We start from the raw sequence: 20,672 nt of genomic DNA, 5'->3' as shown, positions 1-20,672 counted from the left end.
ATTAAATGATATGCAAAGCATGAATTTTCATATAGTCTTTAATGTAGTCTTATAGTTCTGTGTATTTATTGACCCACCTGCATGTAACTTTAGGAGCATATTCTGTTCTTTACTTACGTGGTAAGTTAGGTCAAAACAGCATATCAAATTTGAAAATAATCTACAGGGCAAAACTTTATTTGAATAAAAAAAAACTTCAAGTTAATTTTGACATGAGTTTTATTTTTGTACATTTTCTAAGTGATAGATTAATATTAAAGGCACATGTGTAGCCTCTTTCAGATATATTGCTTGAATTAAAAGAAAGTTTCAAAATTTAATTTTCTTAAAATACAATAAAATTCATTTTTAATATAGTATGCAATATTAAATAAATTTGACAATTTGCATGTGTAACATGTCATTTTTCCATTACCATGAGTTTCAATATGACCAAGTTATGATTTATAGAGGCATGTTTTTATGTAAATCATTTCATTTTATTTTTGTTATATTGGAAAATATTTTGTTAAATATATTTCAGATACATTTTTATATTGTAAAAATCTTATTTAAAATTATATATCAAGTAATTTAATGACAGATTAATCTAATTGTGATAAATTATATTGTGTATACATGATTTGATATCAAATGAAGTATGAATTTTCTGAATGTACATTTTCTTCTTTTAATTTGAGTTTTATGTCTTGTGTGCATTTAACTGTGTTTTCAAAGACAATGTTTACATAATTGTGTCTCATACTTCATTTTAAAAAGTAAAATATCTTATTTTAATTTTGGGTAAACTATATTATATGTTTAAACTGGATTTGTTGCTCTACATAATTCTCAGGCTTTTTCCAATCTAGGCAATTCCCTCATAAAAGTTATTTATGCTAAATTTTTGTGGTTTTTAACATGTTAAATGATGAAATAATAAAATGTGTTGATTCAAAAATCTGTTTCAAAAACTGAGCATTCTAAATTGATTTACATTTTAAATAAAATGATTATACATATGCATTATATGCGTTATACATATTATATATTTGTATGATGTTGTACCATTTATTGTCTTACAAAAGAAGTAGATATTATTCCTTTATAATTCCACTACAGGTACAAAACTTATATGTACAAAACTATATACATATACACTATATGTGCCAAATTTATCTACTTAAAAGTAGATGAAATTCTACTTTTTTGGTAACATAAAATCATATGTATGTATTATATTACCTATGTAAATAAATGTAGTTCACATCAGTACAGTAAACTCTCATATCTGGAAGTCACAAAAGCACAGTCCAAGTGCTTCTTATTTAGGCCACCAAAATCTCAAGTCCACACTTTTTCTAAAGGAAGTTTTTGAAAATTAAAATCAAGCTTAATGATTTCTTCCTCATTCTTTGACTATTTCTTTCACTTACGTCAGTGTTTGAAACGTGACTACTATAACCATGTGTCATATTTTACCTTCATAATTATTATTATGATTTTAGGCTCATTATTAAATTTATTCATTCTTTATACTTTCTTTTGAGGAATGTTTCTGGAACATCTGTTTTATGTCAGGTACTTCTCTAGACACTCACTGTACTAGGGATTCAGCAATAAATAATATACAAATGTCTTTGTACAAAATATAAAATGCCTAAAACTCTAGGAGCTTCCCTTGTAATATAGGGAAAGAGACCGTGAAAACGTCACACATTAAAACATAAGAACTCATTATTAAAATGCATATCCAATTAGATTATGGTTATTGAAAAGAGTTTTCCGATATTTTACCTTAACATTAAAACGTATTCTGAATTCAGGGTATGGAAATAGTGGAGAGTTACTACCTTCACTGCTGGGAGTTACAGTTCTAGTGCTGAAGATTTTACGACTGGGTTTGGTAGAAACTCTGAGCTGAAATGGTGCTTAGCATCAGTTTTAACTTTCAGCGTTTGGTCTAGAATTTTATTTACCCATTGGGATCCTCTGGAAGTCAAGTGTTTGGAATTTGTCTGCAGATTTTGGGTGAATTCTTACAGAAGCAGTCTAAACTGATACCTAGGAATTATTAAAGAACTATTTACTCAATTGCAAGAAAATTTTCTTTTCAGAATAGCCATAATGAGTCTACGGTGAAATGTGAAAATTCAGTTAAAGATGGAAATACTCATATTGGAAACAGAATAGAAATTCCATAGCTTCTCCTACTATTTGCATACAGTTAGCAATACAAGTTTCTGGTTAAATGACTGTCTTCTCTCCTTAAAATCTAGATTTTTATGTTTAATTTCTAACTTTTTTGTGGTACTGGGGATTAAACCTAGATCTTTTGCACTGAGCTACATCCTCAGTTCAATTTTTTTCTTAATTTTGACAAAAGGTTTCACTGAATTCCTAAATTAGCCTGAGTGGGCTCAAATTTCCAATTCTCTTGACTAAGTGTTCAAGAGAGTCCTGGGATTAGAGGTGTGTGGATTCACACCAGGTTGGTTTCCTTCTTTAACTGTTAGAAATCTGGCAATTTTGGTGAAGTTATAAATAACTTTAAGATATTAGTTTTTCATCCCACTTCCCTATGTCTTTTCAAAATCAGAATGCTCAGTTAAATTCCTTGCACAGTAATATAAACCTGTTTTTGTAATACCTTATGAATATAACAAAAATAGTGATAACAGACCAATTAAAGTATGATTATTTTGTAAGCAGTTATTTATCAATCATATGATTAAATAAAATTCATTCAATATTATTTTAGTAAATAGTACAGGCTGATTTGTATAACCATCATGATTTTAATTGATCACAACGCATAGCTTTTTCAGATTAATGACATAATATATTAAAATATTTAGGACAATCTGATGATTTTTATACTTCAATTACATCTGAATTCCTTAAAGTTTAACCAACATTTAAATCATTTTTAGAACTTTATCAAAACCAGACAATACATGAAAATCTAGGCTCAAATAAATTATTAGCAAAGATGCATTCTTTTCATTCCTATACATGATGCTTGATTTTCTTTCTTTCTTTTTGACTTTAAGACAAAAAAAAAAAAAGAATTACTAGGCCTACTAATTCCCTGTTTATTGTGCAAGACAAAAACAAAAACATAGCATCCCACAAGCATACTAAATGATTACACTGTTTTCCTGTTTCATAATGGCTGAAACATCCCTACATCTGTCTAAAATACTTAGACATTTTACACAGAATTTTGAATATTGAGAACAAACGAAAAACACACACTGCACATTTACTTTTAAAAATATCCAGAATTATTTTTAACTGCGACCTGACTATGATTTCTAATTAGTAAAGTAGCTTTAAAATTCATAATTTTTATCTTGTTAACATTTTAGGTGGCAAGGTCACTTTAAGTATATACTCTTTCTTTTTTGTGTATCTATTACTGTAAGAGTAGTATTACAAAAGAACCATGCACTACGAGGGAAAGTCTTTTCCAAATAAAAATGAAAAGAAAACTAAAATCATAACTTGTATAGTGAAAATACTTGTCCTTTTGCTTTGTTTGCCCTGCTGGGGATCAAATCCAAGCATCCTAGGTGAATGCTTTATCTTAAAGTTTACTACAGACCCTTCAACATGTTTTCAAACTGCTATGAAACTCTAACACAGAAAAAAAATTGGATATCATGTATAATTATAGTATGCATGAAAATAGGCACACATCATGAAATATTTAAAATGTTTTTGGAAATTCCCAATCATTACATAACACTATTTTTGTATGAATAAAAGTCTCATATTGGCGGGTAGTTCCAAGCACTTTTAAATTAAATAATGTAATTTTAATTAGTTTGACATGGATTAAAGTTTTATTTAAAATACTTAAAAACATTAATTTCAGAGAATATATTAAATTTAAAAGTATGTATTGCTAATGACACTTAAAATTTTACTACGTTGAATGCTTTTTGTCAAATAAGGTTATGATAAATATTTACATGTAGTAATTTCAGTCTGATTTTTTCATCATTTTGTTTTCATTTTCCATTTGGTTTTAAATTTTAAGTTCTTTACTTGCTTGTCTTAAAATAGATCTTTAAAAATATTTTTCCCAGCAAGTATGAAGAGATATGACACAAATTATTCAAAACATACTTTTGAGAAAAGTGTGGTAATATAGTTATATATTCCATCAAAACTTGCAGATTGCCAGGCATATGTTGCTAAAATTCGTGTCTAGTTTAAAAGAATATGGTTCAGGACTACATAAAGAGTCTCATCTCTCACTCCCTCCCAATATATTTTAGTGATAATGTGCTGGTTTGTGTGTAGTATCTACCTATAGGCTGATAGATACAAACAGTCCTACAGAGTGGGTATGCTTCACACTTTAGCTCAAGTGTTTGTGTGTTGCCTCTTCATGTTGGTTATCCTTAAGGTAATAGAAGAAAAACTAATAATTTATTAAAGTTATCAGAAAAAAACCAAAATTTAAAGAAAAAGTTAGCATGTAGTGCTACTGTGTCCCACAGGTTCTTCTACATTGACCCACACAACCTCCACTGGTGAGTTAGAGGAGCATAACAGGACTACCACTGGTGCTATTGCTGTTGCTAGCACACCTGCAGATGTTACTGTATCCAGTGTTACAGCTGTCACCATCCATAGACTTTCCGAGGAACAGCGAGTGCAAGTTACGAATCTCAGAAATTCAGGTCCGGACCCCAACACATCCAAGGACGGGCTCCCTCCTCATCAAGCAGATATACAAAGTACAAGGAGAAGACCACGAAATGCTGAACAGATAGAAAGAACTAAAGAACTTGCAGTTGTTACTCATAGAGGTATTGGATGTTATTTTACTTGTCCCCATTTAGTTACAGCAAAGGTATCTTTTCGTTGTGATTCTAATTAGTTAATGAACTGAAACAGAGCCAAGATGTAGACAAAATAGCTGAAAAAATAGAGATAGAAACAGCCAGAACTTGAATAATTTGAAAGCACAGAAAATAAAATTAAAACAAAAAGCAAAGTGGACTGCAAATGTTGGAAGGGGAGGGGGTTAGAATACAAAGAAAAAATGCAGTCAAATGGTGGTACAGACTAGTACTAAATATTTCTTGTTATGTACCGGTCATGATGTCGAACTAGACCCAGAAAATAAAGTAGCCAGTTTCTGTTTTTATGTGTACACAGACATGACTGGTCTCGTATAGCAATTTTCAGTGTTTTCATAATTTTTTTATATTATATGAATGCCAACACTTGAGAAAATAGAAGCTTTGGTTGGACAAATGGAAACATGTCTAGTGATTGTATCATATAGGTTAGTGTTTTATTTCTTAAGTTACATCTTGCCTGAATCATGATTGTACTTATAGTAGATTGCTCATGTTGAAAAGGTAACAACTGTTGATTGGTATTATGGCCCCCGTGTTAAGTATTCCTTAAATTTTTAATTTATTTAAGAGAAAAAGTGCCAACAAACTAAATCGTATAGATTAGTGTAAATTAATAATAGATTTATGTAAATCTATCTTTTATAAAATGAAGTAGCAGACACTTTTTTAAATTTCTTGATAACTGACTACACTCAACCATTTAGGAAAAATTCATTGTAGTGTTGAATGGAAGTTCATTCATATCAATAGATACAGCATTGGAAACTTTAATATACTGAACACTTTTCAAATATAAACTATCGACACCATTTCCAACTCATCACCACGTAGCTTCAAAACTGGTTATAATTCATGTAGTATGCAGTCATATAGAGACCATGACATAAGTAATAAAAAGTCATTCCATCCCGAGCACAGAAAGAGACAGATCAGGACATTTTTATTACAGTGAGTTGAAATCCATAGAAAAATATCCTGAAAGCTAATTTTCCTTAGAATTTATAGTGAAATTATTTACTTTGATGCTCTAATTGCGCATATTTATTTATTTATTTATTCATGGTACTGGGAATCAAACTCAGGACCTTGTGTTTGTCAGGCAGGGTGTTATGCCACTGAGCTATGTCCCCGGCACTTACAAATGTCCTGAAATAAATTTTTAGGACACTTACAGGTTAAATTTCCACCTCTGATTCTGTCAATATTTACTTTTTTATTATAAAATATTACCACTCAGAAAAACATCGGGAATATGTTGAAAGCTGTAACATTTAAATAAATAGACAGTTTCTTACTACTAGGAATTATAGATAAATTTTTATTAAAATATTATGAAAAAGTGTATTTTCTACTTTTTTTGGAAAAAAAAAATTTTAGCTAACTAAAATTAAACAAAGATCCCAAAGTTGTCATTTCTAGAAATAGGGTAATTTATTATACAAATTTTACTGCCAAATACTATCATACAAATACTACTCAAAGTTTGTTGTCATTTTTTGAGAGAAGGCTCGTTCTTCCAAATTAACGTTTTGTAGAACATGAAACAATAATCAGGTTGAGAAAGATAAAAGTGATGAATTGTTAGTTTAAGTAAAGTGATTTGAAAACAATGCCATGTAAGATTTTTAACCATATGCATGCAATTTTCAATTAAATGTCTCCAGTGTTTTCTTCATAGATTCCAAATCAGTGCTTACATTTTCTCAGTTTCGCTCATAACCTTCAATGCAATTTAAGAACCAATATGTTTTTAACATTTCTCCATACTATTTCTAAAGTAGTAAAACATTTATTCAGTGGTCCCATCTCCATCCCATATAGAAACCCTTCTCTTGTTTAAATTAAATGTAAAGTATTGTGTGTAAAACATTTTAAGTGGTGTGGCTCATCATTATTCTTAGTCCCTTAAATCATTATACTTTTTTGAAATAACTAATTAACATTTTTGTTTCCCCTAGTAACTGATGACTCAAGAATTTCATTTATTTACTTATCTATTATGCTTTCCAGAAAAAAATATTAACATAACAGCTCTCCAAAACAGACAACCCCTCAAATGTCAATGTTAAGAGTAAAGGAAATTTGTCTTGCGTGTATTGCTTTAAGTTTATAAAAGCCCTTTAAATGTCGCTATATTTTCATATGTAAAACAATCATCAAATTTTTATTTTAGCAGACCAGAATAACTAAGTTAGTACTGACCAACATCAAAGCTGTGATCTTTAAAGAGAAAATTAATTCTAGTTCTCATAACATATAGAAAGTGCTTACTGCATATCATGCTATGTTCTAACAGAAATAAAGATAAACAATACACAAAACTTTCCTTCAAGAGATGGAAACACAGTGAAGAACATGAAGACCACCATATGTGACTAAAGGAGATTTTTATAAAACCCATAACTAATCAGAATCCTAAAAGAGTGATAGGGTTTATCCAAAACTGAGCTATTTATGTTACATGGTACATAATGATCAGTAAGCATGATCCAAAACACATTTCTTAATGTTTTCTATACATTGTAGAAAACAAATAATTTTTATTCCTCTCACTCTTCATAGCATATTTAGAATAATCAATTTTTTAAAAATTATATATCAGTAGACATTCTGAAGTTTCCAATGATTTCTACGTGAGTTTAGGAATAAAGCCAAAATTTGGTGCTCATTTAGGAACCTGCAGGTCCTACAGTTTCCATAACCACTTTTAATTCTTTCTCTTGGCTTAATAATTGCTTTTAATTTGTCAAGCACACTATATTCTTCTCTAATTTGAGTCATTCTCATGAATCATTCACTCTTGATTTCAAAATGATCCTTGTAATTCCCTCTTTAGGGTTAAATTTTTACCTCTGAAAGATCAGATCTTCCATTAATGGAAGGGTATTTATCTTCCATAAATTCCACTTTATCCTGAACTTTCCTTGGCTTGTAATTATCAGAACTATGATTTTTCCTATACATCTTATATTCTCAGAGCATAAGTTGGCCAGGCCAGGTTGGAGATCCTTCATTTGGTATTCACAGTGCCTAATACAGGTTCTGACCCACAGATGTATGTAGAAAGTATGTGTGAAAATTAAAAAGAAATATTAACAAATGTAAGTACTAGAAAACCCACTGAAGGTTTGAAATGACCTTCTTTAGTATAATAAAATGCCTATATATTTCAGTATTAAAGATAACTATGTTTCGTCAAGGCTCACCAGTGCATTTTTAAATAGTTTATCAAAGGCCAAAATGTTCTCATGAAATAATGTTACTTTTATTATTTTATCTTTTTAAAACTTGAAACCTAATATAAATCCCTTGCTTATAGCTTTTGTGCATCTTAAAGTAAAATTGATAATTAAACATAAATAAACTGTAGTCAATACATTCCATAGTTACAAACAGTAATGTAATAGATGTTATTTTGCTTAAGATAATTACTATCTAAACCACAAATATGAAAGATTAAGGTAATATTCCCTCCATTGACATTTGACACCCATGCAGTTTTTCACTCTGTGATCATTTAGTATTTTTAACTTTTTCCCAGTCGTATTGCAAATAAACTTTCATTTTTATAATGCCTTTGATTGTTATTAGTTCCTAATTCATCTATTTTTATAACCTGAGGCAATTTTAGTGTTTATACTTGATATCAGAACTATTATGAAGATAGAATAAAGAAGGAACTGAAATTACATACCACATTTGGTACTTTATATCCCTGTGTGTTTATTCAGACTTGTGTGAATTTATGCTAAATTAGGCCTTAATATCACTCTATTCTGCAAAAGTAACATCTTTGAAATTAATACATAATTTTTAAAACTCGGAATAGTTTCAAAGATCTTTACACTTTTCTATAGGTATTATTCCAATTGTCTTATTTTACTGTACTTAAAAATCAGTAATTACATTTAAACAATCTTAAAAATTTCATTTTTTACTTGTTCTCAGTTATAGAAATACATTTCTAATTCTTTCCACTTGAGAAGATTTTAGGACATTGTGATAAAAAGAAGTAAATGAATAATACTAATAAAAGTTTCTTTAGATGCTCTTGAAACTATGTGTTGATAGTACACATGCTACAAATGTCTGTAGTTCTCAAAATGAGAATTGTGTGTTTATTGACTGGACTTTCGCACCTGTCATATGTGAGAGCTTGTTTATGTCACATGAACAGAATTCAATCCCATATTAGAGCTCAGTTTTCATAACTAGAGTATGATAGTGCTACATTAGGACTACTAGGAGGATTAAATGTAAAGACAGCAGTGCTGAAAATCTCAGGTGTTTGCTTTCCATGGATACTTAGCTCTCCACTATCAACACTGGGGTTTGCAGTCCTAACAAGAGGGTAAGTGTATGGTTTTCTTCTTGTTAACTTTAAGGCCTGGAGAAATAAGTTTAGTAGACAAACCACAACCAAGTAACTGGGAATGGCTGCTTCAAAGGGCCTCATGTAAGATTAACACACTTGTGAATGTAGAATTCAAGACATACTAAGTAGTCTGTGCCATAGACTGACATGCCTTCCTAATAAAGGAAAAATTAAAATGTATACTAAGAAACAGAGCTATAAAAATTGTCGTCAAATGTTGCTGAAATACAGTGTAGAGACTGACGAATTCTGAATGGAAAAATCATGAAGACTGCACAGAGAAAATCTGAACTAATTATTGAAGGAAGAATAAAACATTGAAAGTAGTAAATTATGTTTGTATTACTAAGAGCCACACAAAATGTTTTGCATGAGTATTTTTACTGATTAGAAATTTGAAGTTATAGTCAAATGATGAAAGTGTTTAAATATGTTTGGCATATTTGAAAAATGACATGAATATTAATATAATTTTAAAGTTTAATATAATTTTAAAGTTGATTTTTTTCATACAAAAATATTCAGATGTTTAAAGTTAGACAAAATATATAATAATATATTAAAGTTCAGCAGTTTTTGAATATCACATCTTTTAAAATTGTGTCATAATGTTTACTTAAAGTGTATTTTCAATAATTCCTAAAACTCATAGTCCAGTGTATTAGCTCTAAGCAACTTCACCCCAAAGTTACCTTAAAATAGAAGAATTTAGGTAGCAATATGGTTAAAGTGCAATCAGTAAAATGTCTTTGCACTTCTGGAATCATCTTTTAGAATTAGATAGGGTCATTCCCATCATTATTAAAACATCATTTGATGTCGTGGTCTGCTGAAGACTGTATAAAGACAGTGTCTTTCTATTTCTAGTCCAGTATTCATTCATCCTTTCATTCATTCAAGATTTTTTTACATTCTAGCATATGGAATGCTTTGTAATATCTTGTTAAATGTTAAAGGAGCACTGAATACAATAACTGGACATTCTTCCTTGAGAAGCTATTAGCTATACCATTTAAAAATAATTAACATATATATATTTTATTTCATAGTAATTTATTTTGATATTCCTTTTCTTAGAGCTGTAGTGAAAAACTATTTTTTAAATTTTTTCAGCATGTAGATAGTTTCTGTCCACCACTTAATGAATGTTGATATAGTCTCACATACAACAATTATTAATCCTTTTTTCTTGTGTTTCTCAGGAGAAATTTAAGTAAATAACTATAACATTTTTGGAGTCAAATATGTGTTATAAGATTTTCTAGACATTACTGGTGTTTGTTTTGACATACTACAGTATGTCAAATAGACATAGTATATAGTATGTCTATTTTTTCACAGTATGTTTAATGGTATTTCACTAGGGTTTTAGTTTGGTTAGCAGTGTGTAATACGATTCTGTTTAACTGTGATTATATTGTAGATGTACTTCCCTCAAAACTAGAACACAAAAGAAAATCTACTTTAATCATCAGTTTTAAATAACAAGTAAATTATAATTTTCATCTTTAAGAAAATAATGGTTATTTTATTATTAAACTATCCATTTAAAGTCAGTAGTTTTATTCCAAAAAGAAGCAAGAAATTTTCTTTATATTGTAATTTATGTTTTTTTCAACTAAACTCATCTGAACATTTACAAGTTTCAACAGAGATGAGAAAAAGTGGTATATTAAATCATATACTCACATCAAAGCTCCAGTTTACTTCCAGAAGATTTCATAATTTGAAATTATACAAGTTCAATACCATATTATGGCAGAAAATGCAACTGGGTGGCAGTCTTCTTAAGTGCTTACTACGTGCCCACCACTAGATTATAGAGTCAGGTGTATAATGTATTTTAAATATTTTAAGTGTTTCAAGCAACTGTGTTGTTTTCCAGAATTTTGTTAATACCTTTGTTAAGCACAAAGTTGTAAATCCAAGACATGTTATTTCAGTCTTGTTTTGGTTTTAGTTTTCATAAGCATTATCACACTGAGGAAATCAATTTATGGGTCATTACGTAAACATATTTTTAGTGGACTCTGACATTACTCAAGTAATCAATTATTGGGGTTTCATTAAATATTTTGTCTCTTGCTGAGCATGCAATGATTATATAGTACTAGACATTTCTATTCTCATGGAAAAATTTGTAGGTGCAAGAATATAGAGAAAAACTGCTGGCCCATTGTAAGTGAAGGAATTACAGAGAATGAGTATGTAAGTGGGAAAGAATGAGGTGCATTTCTTATCAAATGTGCAATCTGTTCTTATGTGTAAGGGAGATGAAATCTCTCATCTGAGGGGTAAGGTCTATGAAATCACAAGATAAAAGAAAGCCGCTTATTATAAACAAAACTGTTCTGCCATTTGGTTTTGTTCACATAGAGATGGTATGCTTCAGGAAGCAATGGATTCTTAACTCAGTAATAAGACATTGAAACAGGCTGATGAATAGACAGACTAGTTATTCCTACAGTATTTTTAAGTATCGAAGAATGCTTGCATAATATGATTTTTATTGTCACTTTTCCTTTTAAAATTTTCTAACAGGAAATCTTGCATATTAGTTAAGGTGTTTCTCTTCACCTCAAAATTTCTCTTGGAATTTGAGGTGACACGTACTTATATATATGAGCGTTTGATTTTATAAATTACATAAAAACAAGTGTGGAAATGTCTGATGTAGCCAGAAGCAAAGTTAGAGATCGGCACTATTTTTATCTTAGCAAATATGAACTCAGCCAGTACACATTTTCCCTGTTCGCAGTGCACATATCTGTTCCTCAAATTCCAAAGCTTTCCATTTAAGTGTCTAACCCTAGTTTGTCTAAATTATCCCTAGGGCAGGATTATTCTGCATTTATTCACTACCATGTTTAAGAGCTGATTCATTTATTCATTTCACTATTATTCTTTACTCTTTTTTTTCTTCCTTTTGTTTTGCTTGGTTTGATGTTTCTCATTATTTGTTTCATTATTGGCTGTCTTCCTTTTTCCCATCTTAGTGCCAGTTTTTAAATACACATTACTAAAGAAAGCTGAGCAAGCACTGAACTTACATTCAGTAGGGGAGAAAAAAAATACCCGCTACACAAACAATTGTCTAACGGATATAAAAACTGGACAGAACATGCAAACAGACCACGCTATATACAGAGTTTATCTTAGTGTGGAATGCCCTGAGAGGAACTGAATTTTAGACTGAATTCAGAGTTAAGTTTTAAACTTTTACAGGCAAGAATTAGGCATGCTCTACAAAGTAGGCTTTGCCAAGCTCAGGAGATAGTTTGTGGAGGAAAACAGCAAACAGATATTGAGTTGCTAGGTTAAGAAAGAAAATATCAGTTTCCTGAATTTCAGTAGAGTGTTATAAATGAGGAGGGAAACAGAGGTATAGAAATCTCGGCTAAACAGTCTTAGGAAATAAACTTCATTTTAGTTTAAGATATGGGGAAACTTAGAAAAAAGTTGTCCTCTAATGTGAAGAATCAAATATAGTAAGAATTTAAGGAAGAAAGCTAAAATAATCGAAGCAGGCAGACAAATTAATCAAATACACAGCAGTATAGTTTACAGAAGTAATGATTTGCCATATACATCTTTAGCCCGCGATTCTCTATCTTCATGGTAGACATAATGTAGCAGCCTTGCTTAAACACAGGCTGACAATTGAATGGGGATCCAGGAATCTGTAATTCTAACAAGTTCAGAGGTTATCCTGATAGACTAAGGGGGACGAGTTTAGATGAGGTTGATTATTATGTCAAGACAGCAAGAGTTATCAAATAGCCTTTACCCTGTCTATTCCTGAAGAAAACTTTTTCTTCAGTAGAATAAAAATAATGTTAACAAACTATCCTAGATAATGAGGCAAACACTAAACTTACCTTCCACAGGAGTAATTACAGTGGAGAACTCAAGAATGAGGGCATATTTCATGGCAGAAAAATTTTTTGAATCGGCCTGAATAACCGTATAGCTCTTCAACTCGTGCTTATGTTCTTTATGGTTTTACCAGAAGAATCAATGGATGAATGATGAAATAAATGTCATCAAATTTTAGCTCACAATTTTAAAAATTCTGCACTCTGAGATGAGTATTATTTTTTAATATGTTGGCCATTATTTTAAAGAAAGCAAAGACAAGATTGTTTCCTTCACTGGCTTTATTATAAATTCTTTTTTTTTTTTTTTTTTTTTTTTTTGTCTTTTTCATTTTTATCGGTACCGGGGATCGAACTCACGACTGCCTGCTTGTAAGGCAGGTGCTTATGCCGCTGAGCTAAATCCCCAGCCCCTTAAATTCTTGTAAGGTTAATAGATAAAAGTAAAGTATGGTGATAAGAAGCATACTAAAATTGATTGCCAAATGAATATTCTCATGAGTAAATGTTTAATAATTATCATTTAAATTTATATTAATGATAATTCTATACCAGTGTATGCTTTAGATTTCTAGTCGTTCTTTGTGAGACTAACTGCTATCATGATTTTCATAGCAACTCTTAAAATATAAATAACTGATGGATGAACTTAAAAATTATCTGGTTAACTATGATTTCTATATAGTAGCTTCATTTAATTAATTATTCACTTTGGGTGTGAGAAGTCTGATATTGATAAAGTGTATACCTGTAACAGGTAGTTCATGATGTTGGAGTTATTACTATAAATATTGACTATATATGTTGGGTACTTTATCAATATCCTGTCATTTTTGTTCTCTTTGTTTTTTATGTTATCTCTAACTTTATGTACTTATATTATTTTGTGAAAAATTGTGTTTACTACTGGCATTTATAGCAATTTAAAAATTCATAACCAAGAATGTACCAATGTGTTATCATTACCTAATTACTTATTCATTATCATTTTCGTTTTCTATTCCATTACTTTATTTTGTCACATCTGTGAAAATATCAAAATAATGGCACTCATAATGGCAACTATATTTTTATTATAGTTCTAATATTTTTATATATTGTTGACTACATTGCTTTTCTGGGAAAAGAGAAAAAATGTTGTAAGTTACTTGTTAACAATTTTATACTACAATTTTAACAATATTAGATAAAAATATTCTGCCTGGGCGTGTGAATGATAATATTAAGCAATGAAAACTTATTTTATTTACAGATGATGTCTGAAAAGTAACCATTTTAAGATTTTATCCAGTGCTATCCCTCAAACCATGCTTTAGTTTAGTGCTCTGCAGACATACTAAAATTTAAAGTTTCTGAGAATCAAAAGTTCTTATCATTCTTTGAGTAGGTCTGTAAAGAAAACTGCATCTTTGTACATTAATTCCATTTGGCCCATAATGGGTGATCTCATTTCTTAAAGCTATTTCTTCATATTTGTAACTGCATTACTATTCTCACTAATATTACTCATACATATTTATAATTTATTCTTTACATTAACCTAAGTTCTCTCTCTCTCTCTCTCTCTCATTCTCTCTCTCATTTTCTCTCTCTCTCATTCTCTCTCTCTCTCTCTCTCTCTCTCTCTCTCTCTCTCTCTCTCTCTCTCTCTGGTAGAATGATAAATGAGAAAAGACAATAATAGCATGCATTGGACTAATAGAAAAGGATAGGCTAAATTTAAAGTACAGAGATAAAATTGACTTTACATGTAGCTAATTTCCACAAATTGTTATCAGAGCTTATTAATTTACCTGTGATCATCAAGGTCAAGTGAATGGGATGTGTAAGAGTTTCAAATATCTTTCCTTTTAAAAATATTCTGAAGGGGATAGACTTTCTATTTCTGCTCAAAACTACTGCCAAATCAGACCCCTCTGCCTTTTGAGGAGAAGAAAGTGGTCCTATGCTAAAGACATTTTTATCTTGTTCAAAATTATTTCAGTGCATTTTCACCCATTTTTGCAACAAGCTGCTTTTCTTGCATATAGTTTTCTAGAGCATATGGCTCCCCTGCTGTGCACAGAGTGAAGTCACACAATTAATCTTTAGAATTTTAGGAAGAACAGAACTTTCATATATGGCAGAACAGCATGGTGTTAGGTTTGGGGTGCATTTCATAGGATATTTTTCTCTTCACAATTACATCATTTATCTTCTAAATCATGGACTATTGCTTTTAATGTTGATACTTGATGTTTCTTTACAATTTCCATAAGATTGTGTTTCTTCATGATACTAAATAATATTAAAATGACAAAAGTTTCCAAATTGATTTTTATATGGACACTAGAGAGTTTAAGAAGTTTTTGTTGAGTAGGTTTCCATTCATTAAGAAAAAAAAATAATTCTTCTGTGCTTTCCCATTAAAAATAATGCAGACAGTGATAGCGTTCATAAAAAGAATGGATAATGAACTGAATTTCATGTGGCAATTGGAGTTTGCTAATCTTCATTTTATTCATGTCTTCATATCTTTAAGATATCATAATGTTATGGTTCAAACCATAGGAACACTACAAGAAAATAGTCCATGTCTTCTATATTAAACGTAGTCCGTGAAGTTTTAAAACCATTTTGAAGTAAAGCAAACTTAAAATCTGATATTGATTGAAGTTAAAATTTTATATAATCCTTGAATTAAAAGAATATATGAGGATAAGGCACACTAATCCCATTTATTTGAGATTTGTCATGGTATATAATTGAAACTTGTGATTTTTTAAAAACTCCTTCATGATCAGGATGGTAACATACATGCTGGCATTGGAGTTTCAGGATCAAATTAATGAAAATAATATGTTAGCATGTTTATGATCCTGCTAAACACCTAGTTCTTCTTTGTTTCCCATCTGTAGGAATGGAAAAAAATAGTTTTATATGGTTAGTTTATAATTTTAATAACAAGTAAGGCTATGATACTCAGTATCCAAACTGCCAATAAATGGTACTACTCTTTGTAAAGCCTTTAGAAGAAAATATAATATAGTTGCATACAAATAACTTAAAGTAAAAGTGTATATGTACAAATTAAAAAAGAAATTACCAGCACAATTTCAAGTTCCTTAGGGAGCTCAAATCCCTAAAGAAAAAAATAAATATATATATACCAATACATATATATATATATATATATATATATATATATATTAATAGTGTATTGGAAACTGATGGTAATCACTATATATTGCATATTATGTAATAGTTATTATGTATACAGTTTGATTTACCACTATTCCTATTGCTCTCATATAAAGTTGTACCAATATTATGTGTAACGTTAAATTCTTCTCGTTTATGTTACCTCTATATTTCCTCTTTGTCAATTTTTCCCTTGATTCATGGCAGTCTATTCATTAAATGCTCCTTTATATCTATTCTTTCCTTGTAATTTTTCTGTGATCCTTGGGAAAGAAATGGAGACGAACCCTTTGAAAATAAATCAGATCTTTCCTTTTCTCTGTATCTGTCTGCTGGAGTTCCCCAGAGGATAAAGGAGTCATTTAGTAGAGTCCGGTGTTTTACAACATTAATTGTTGCTAAGACATTATTGAACCAGTTTTTAATTTCAATGGTCCTGAAGTGTCTTCTGAGGCTCTGCTTTTCTGCTAGTGTATTGCCACAATTTGTGTATCAAGAATAAAAACTATTCTGATTAACTGAGGAAAGAGGGAAGAAATATTCGGTGGTCCTCAAAAGTCAAAATGGTGTTTAAAATAGACATGAGTTATGAGTGTTTTGCTTCTGTGAACAGTTATGAGTTTACCTGTATAATACCTCCATTGACAGACATCAGAGCCCTTCTATGTTTGATTAAAGTAGAACCCAGCTACTTATATAAAGTATTCTCATGAGGGTTTTGGATAAAATGTAAGAATTGAAATAACAGGGGTGAGGAAAAATGTTAGTTATTAAACTCAACTTTCTGTGATTTAGAAATTTAAAATTATTCACTGCACTCCTGAAATTTGTAGTGGAAGAATGTATTCCTCTACACATAATCAGCAGAGAGTCACTAATTTGCAGCTAAAATTATACAAATGGTTGCTCTGTTATTTTAGAAAGCATTATCACAGATATGTCATAATGGAAAACAAATATGTGATTAATATTACCTTCTCATTAGTATAGTAATACTAATGTGATTTTTATAATTTATAATGAAACTTTAGCAAAGATATTTTATGAAGGCAGATATTATTTAAAAATAAATTATTGTGTACAAGAGAGTATAACACACTAAAAAGTAAATGTACAAAGAGTGTGGTTCTTAGCATTTAACTGTAGTACTAAAGAAAACTTTAAAAGTTGCATAATTTGAAGCTGTCAGAAATGGATTAAAAACTTAATTAAAGGCTGAGACAGTTCTAAACTGGTAAAAGTATCTGTTAACCATACCAATGGTCTTTCCATATGGTGACTTTTATTATGCCAATTGTAAGAATCCCTAAAGAGAATATAAAAATCCCACATTTTTCATGTACTCCTGACATTTTACAGAACACCATAACTGTAAGACCTGTTACGCCAAGCATTGCGGGTACATCTGTTATGATCTAGGCAAGTGCTGTGAATTTCTGAATTTGTTCCATTTCTAGGAAAGAAGAAAATCCATTTATCAATTTTAGAATCTTTATCAAATGATTAATTAAATAACCCGTCACCAAGTTAGTCTGTCCACTGTTTCTTAAGTAAAAAGTAGCAAAGTTCACTCAACCTATACGTTGGGTGGAAATTAACAAATTATTTTTATAAAACATGTTGTCTCCTTAACAAACTTAGCGCTGTGTAATTTATCGAGGGGAATACTTCATACTATTACTTGTTCTAAAGTATTTACAAGGATTTTGAGTAGAACTTGTTTCAAGGTTGAGGCTTGTGTCGGAAGGATGGTATTCTTTGAAAAATGAATCATAGGACTGTTCCAGGAAGATGTTAAAATATGATGAATAACTTTCATACAATCATATAACTTAAAATAACTTTATTTTCTTATACTTTTAAATGTTGTTTTAACTTTCTATTTTGGTCAAGGAATTGGGGATGTTTTCAAATTTCTGTAAAAAAGTAAAATTTAAAGTAGTAATCTGGGTAAAGTAGATGATAATTTTCATGTTATATTCATACACAGTGAAAACACAAAATGCCTGAAAAAAATGTTAGTTTTTTATAGCACTAGTTATTTTTGTTTTGTTTTGTCTTTTTTCCTTTTTATCGGTACCAGGGATCCAACTCAGGACTGCCTGCTTGCAAGGCAGGCGCTTATGCCGCTGAGCTAAATACCCAGCCCCACAGCACTAGTTATAACAACCTTTAAGATCAACTAGTTAAAATGTAACTGTTAATAAAAGTGATACAAGTGACTAACACTATGAGACCCTTGCTACATGCTAACTATGGAACTTAAGTACAGGAGTAAATTTTATCCTGTATGTTCTTTTGCTAATAATTAGAAATCACAAAAATTTTACACTCACTTATTCTTTATGCAAGAATAAGTGCTACCCACAAACTGGTAATGTGCTATGCACAGGGTTTTAAGTTTTCAAAAGCCCATTGTTATGTCAGAACCATGTTGTTCCTAGAGGTGTCTATTAAGGAAAATACATTATGATTTTAAATAATTGTAAAATTAATATATAGCATGCTTTAATAAGCTGGTGTAGTCCAAAATTATTTAGCATTTGAAAATATTTTGGATCTCTCAAATGTCCCTATACAAAGTTTGTTTGTATATTTGAACCTATTCATTTGTACCTATAGTTTTATCGTCTAATGGTGACCATTATTACTTCCATGTATTAAAGGTTTACAGTCATTTATGTTTAGCATGTTTTGAAACAATAATTTTTATTGACTTATGAACCACTGATAGTGTGTTGATGAATTTTCAAGTCTATTTTCTTCTTGTAGAACCCAGAAAAAATGACCCAATTATGATATACTTCTCATCACTTTAAACACAAAAAAATTAGGCAACAGAAACATTTATAAAGCAAATATTTCTTGTTGAATTTTTATTTTTAAGTTAATTGCAATATTTATATGAATCGCGGTAAAGGAGATGCTACAGGGATATAATCTAACTTTTATTCTGGCATCTTATTCTAAATGTTTATACAAAAGATGAAGTGAGTCAGAGCACACTGCATTCCAAATAAGTCTTTGATCAATAAAAACAGAATGTCTAGGACCAAAGCATGGAGCTACCATCACCTTTAAACAAATAAGACAATGACATGTATCCTGTTAACACAGATAAATAATTTTCTAACCCCTAAATCTCCTTTATCATGATGACAGAACTGAGAATTCCTATTAAAACAACCTTTCCTTCTTACTTTTGTCCAGATTCTATTTCCAGAGAGTTAAGGCTGAACAAATTAATGTCTTAGAACTGAGTAGAGAAGTTAGCTTGTGTGTCTCATGTCATGAGACTGACAGGTAAATCTGCCAAGTTGTAGTCCAGTGAGAGAAATGCCACAATTCACAGACAGCATGATAACATTGCTTTAACCTGTGTTAAAACCTAGTCAGTTATTGGTTGCATATTTTAGAATATATGTAAATAAATCCATTGTCGAAACTAATGTATGTCTTATTTTCAGGATAAAATACTACAGTTATTTTCAATATGCAAAAAAGACCAGAGAAATTGTTTTATTAATATACTTCATTTTTTGAACAAAGTTATAATTAATTGAAAATAAGAACTCAGAATTACACATTCATATGATGCATCAAATAATACAAAGGAAGACAAGAATGTCACTGTATATTTGAATATAAATGTTAAGTGAAGCAGAAATAATTAGAAATATACAAATTATTTGCTTACTCATGAGAAATTATTTTTTTCAAAAAAATAAACTATAATTGGATTGAGTCAGACTTATAATGTAGTTATTGTCCCTTTTAGGATATTTCATATCTAAATAAGTACTACAAACTTGAGTGTGTGTGATAAATACAAAATACTGCTGGAATAGAGAATAATCTTTAAAAGAAAATGAGATAGTTTTGGGATATTTGATAAGAATATATGTCTCTGAAAAGCACGTTATATAAATTTGTAAGTAATTGATACTAAATGTCTGTTCCCTTTTTAAAGATGAATTTTTGTGAAAATTGTAAATTTCAATGATGTATACACACCAGTTAAATACAAGCATAAATTATGGATATGCAACCTTTGAGATTATGTCGTGAAAACCTATTAGCTTTAAGGAACTTGAAGCTAAAAGGCATTTTCTGACTTTAAGCCACAACAAAATGGGATAGAAAGATCACTTAAAAGTTATATTTTCCAAGTTTCCAATGAACGTTTGAATTTCCTTTATCAAATCCATATAGTATAATCAGTTTTATAATGTTAGAGACCATTATCAATACTAACTCTAAAACTTCCCGAGCTATTTTTTTTCCAATGATACAAGTTCTCAATTTCTATGCAACATGATTATCTCATATAAAAAATAAATTTAAGTTCCACTTATTTCACAAAATACTGAACCTTGTACCAAA

General features: G+C 30.0%; 1 protein-coding gene across 8 annotated transcripts in view; it reads left to right on the top strand.

The window, feature by feature from the left end:
- The window catches only part of Csmd3 (CUB and Sushi multiple domains 3), a 1,082,130-nt gene that overhangs the window by 421,651 nt on the left and 639,807 nt on the right, over window positions 1-20,672 (top strand). For 5 of the 8 annotated variants that reach the window (XM_063257640.1, XM_063257641.1, XM_063257642.1 and 2 more), the window contains exon 7: window positions 4,491-4,802. The exons of the other annotated variants lie outside the window; for them this stretch is intronic. In XM_063257640.1, the coding sequence (XP_063113710.1) occupies window positions 4,491-4,802 (312 nt within the window). The remainder of the gene's footprint in view (window positions 1-4,490; window positions 4,803-20,672) is intronic. 8 annotated transcript variants of the gene reach the window in all.

Source organism: Cavia porcellus, unplaced genomic scaffold (assembly GCF_034190915.1).
Source record: "Cavia porcellus strain 051 isolate PalLab524CR breed Dunkin Hartley unplaced genomic scaffold, mCavPor4.1 scaffold_10, whole genome shotgun sequence".
NCBI lineage: Eukaryota > Metazoa > Chordata > Mammalia > Rodentia > Caviidae > Cavia > Cavia porcellus.
The sequence above is the reverse complement of the archived record's forward strand: the minus strand, read 5'-3'. Positions and strand labels throughout refer to the sequence as shown.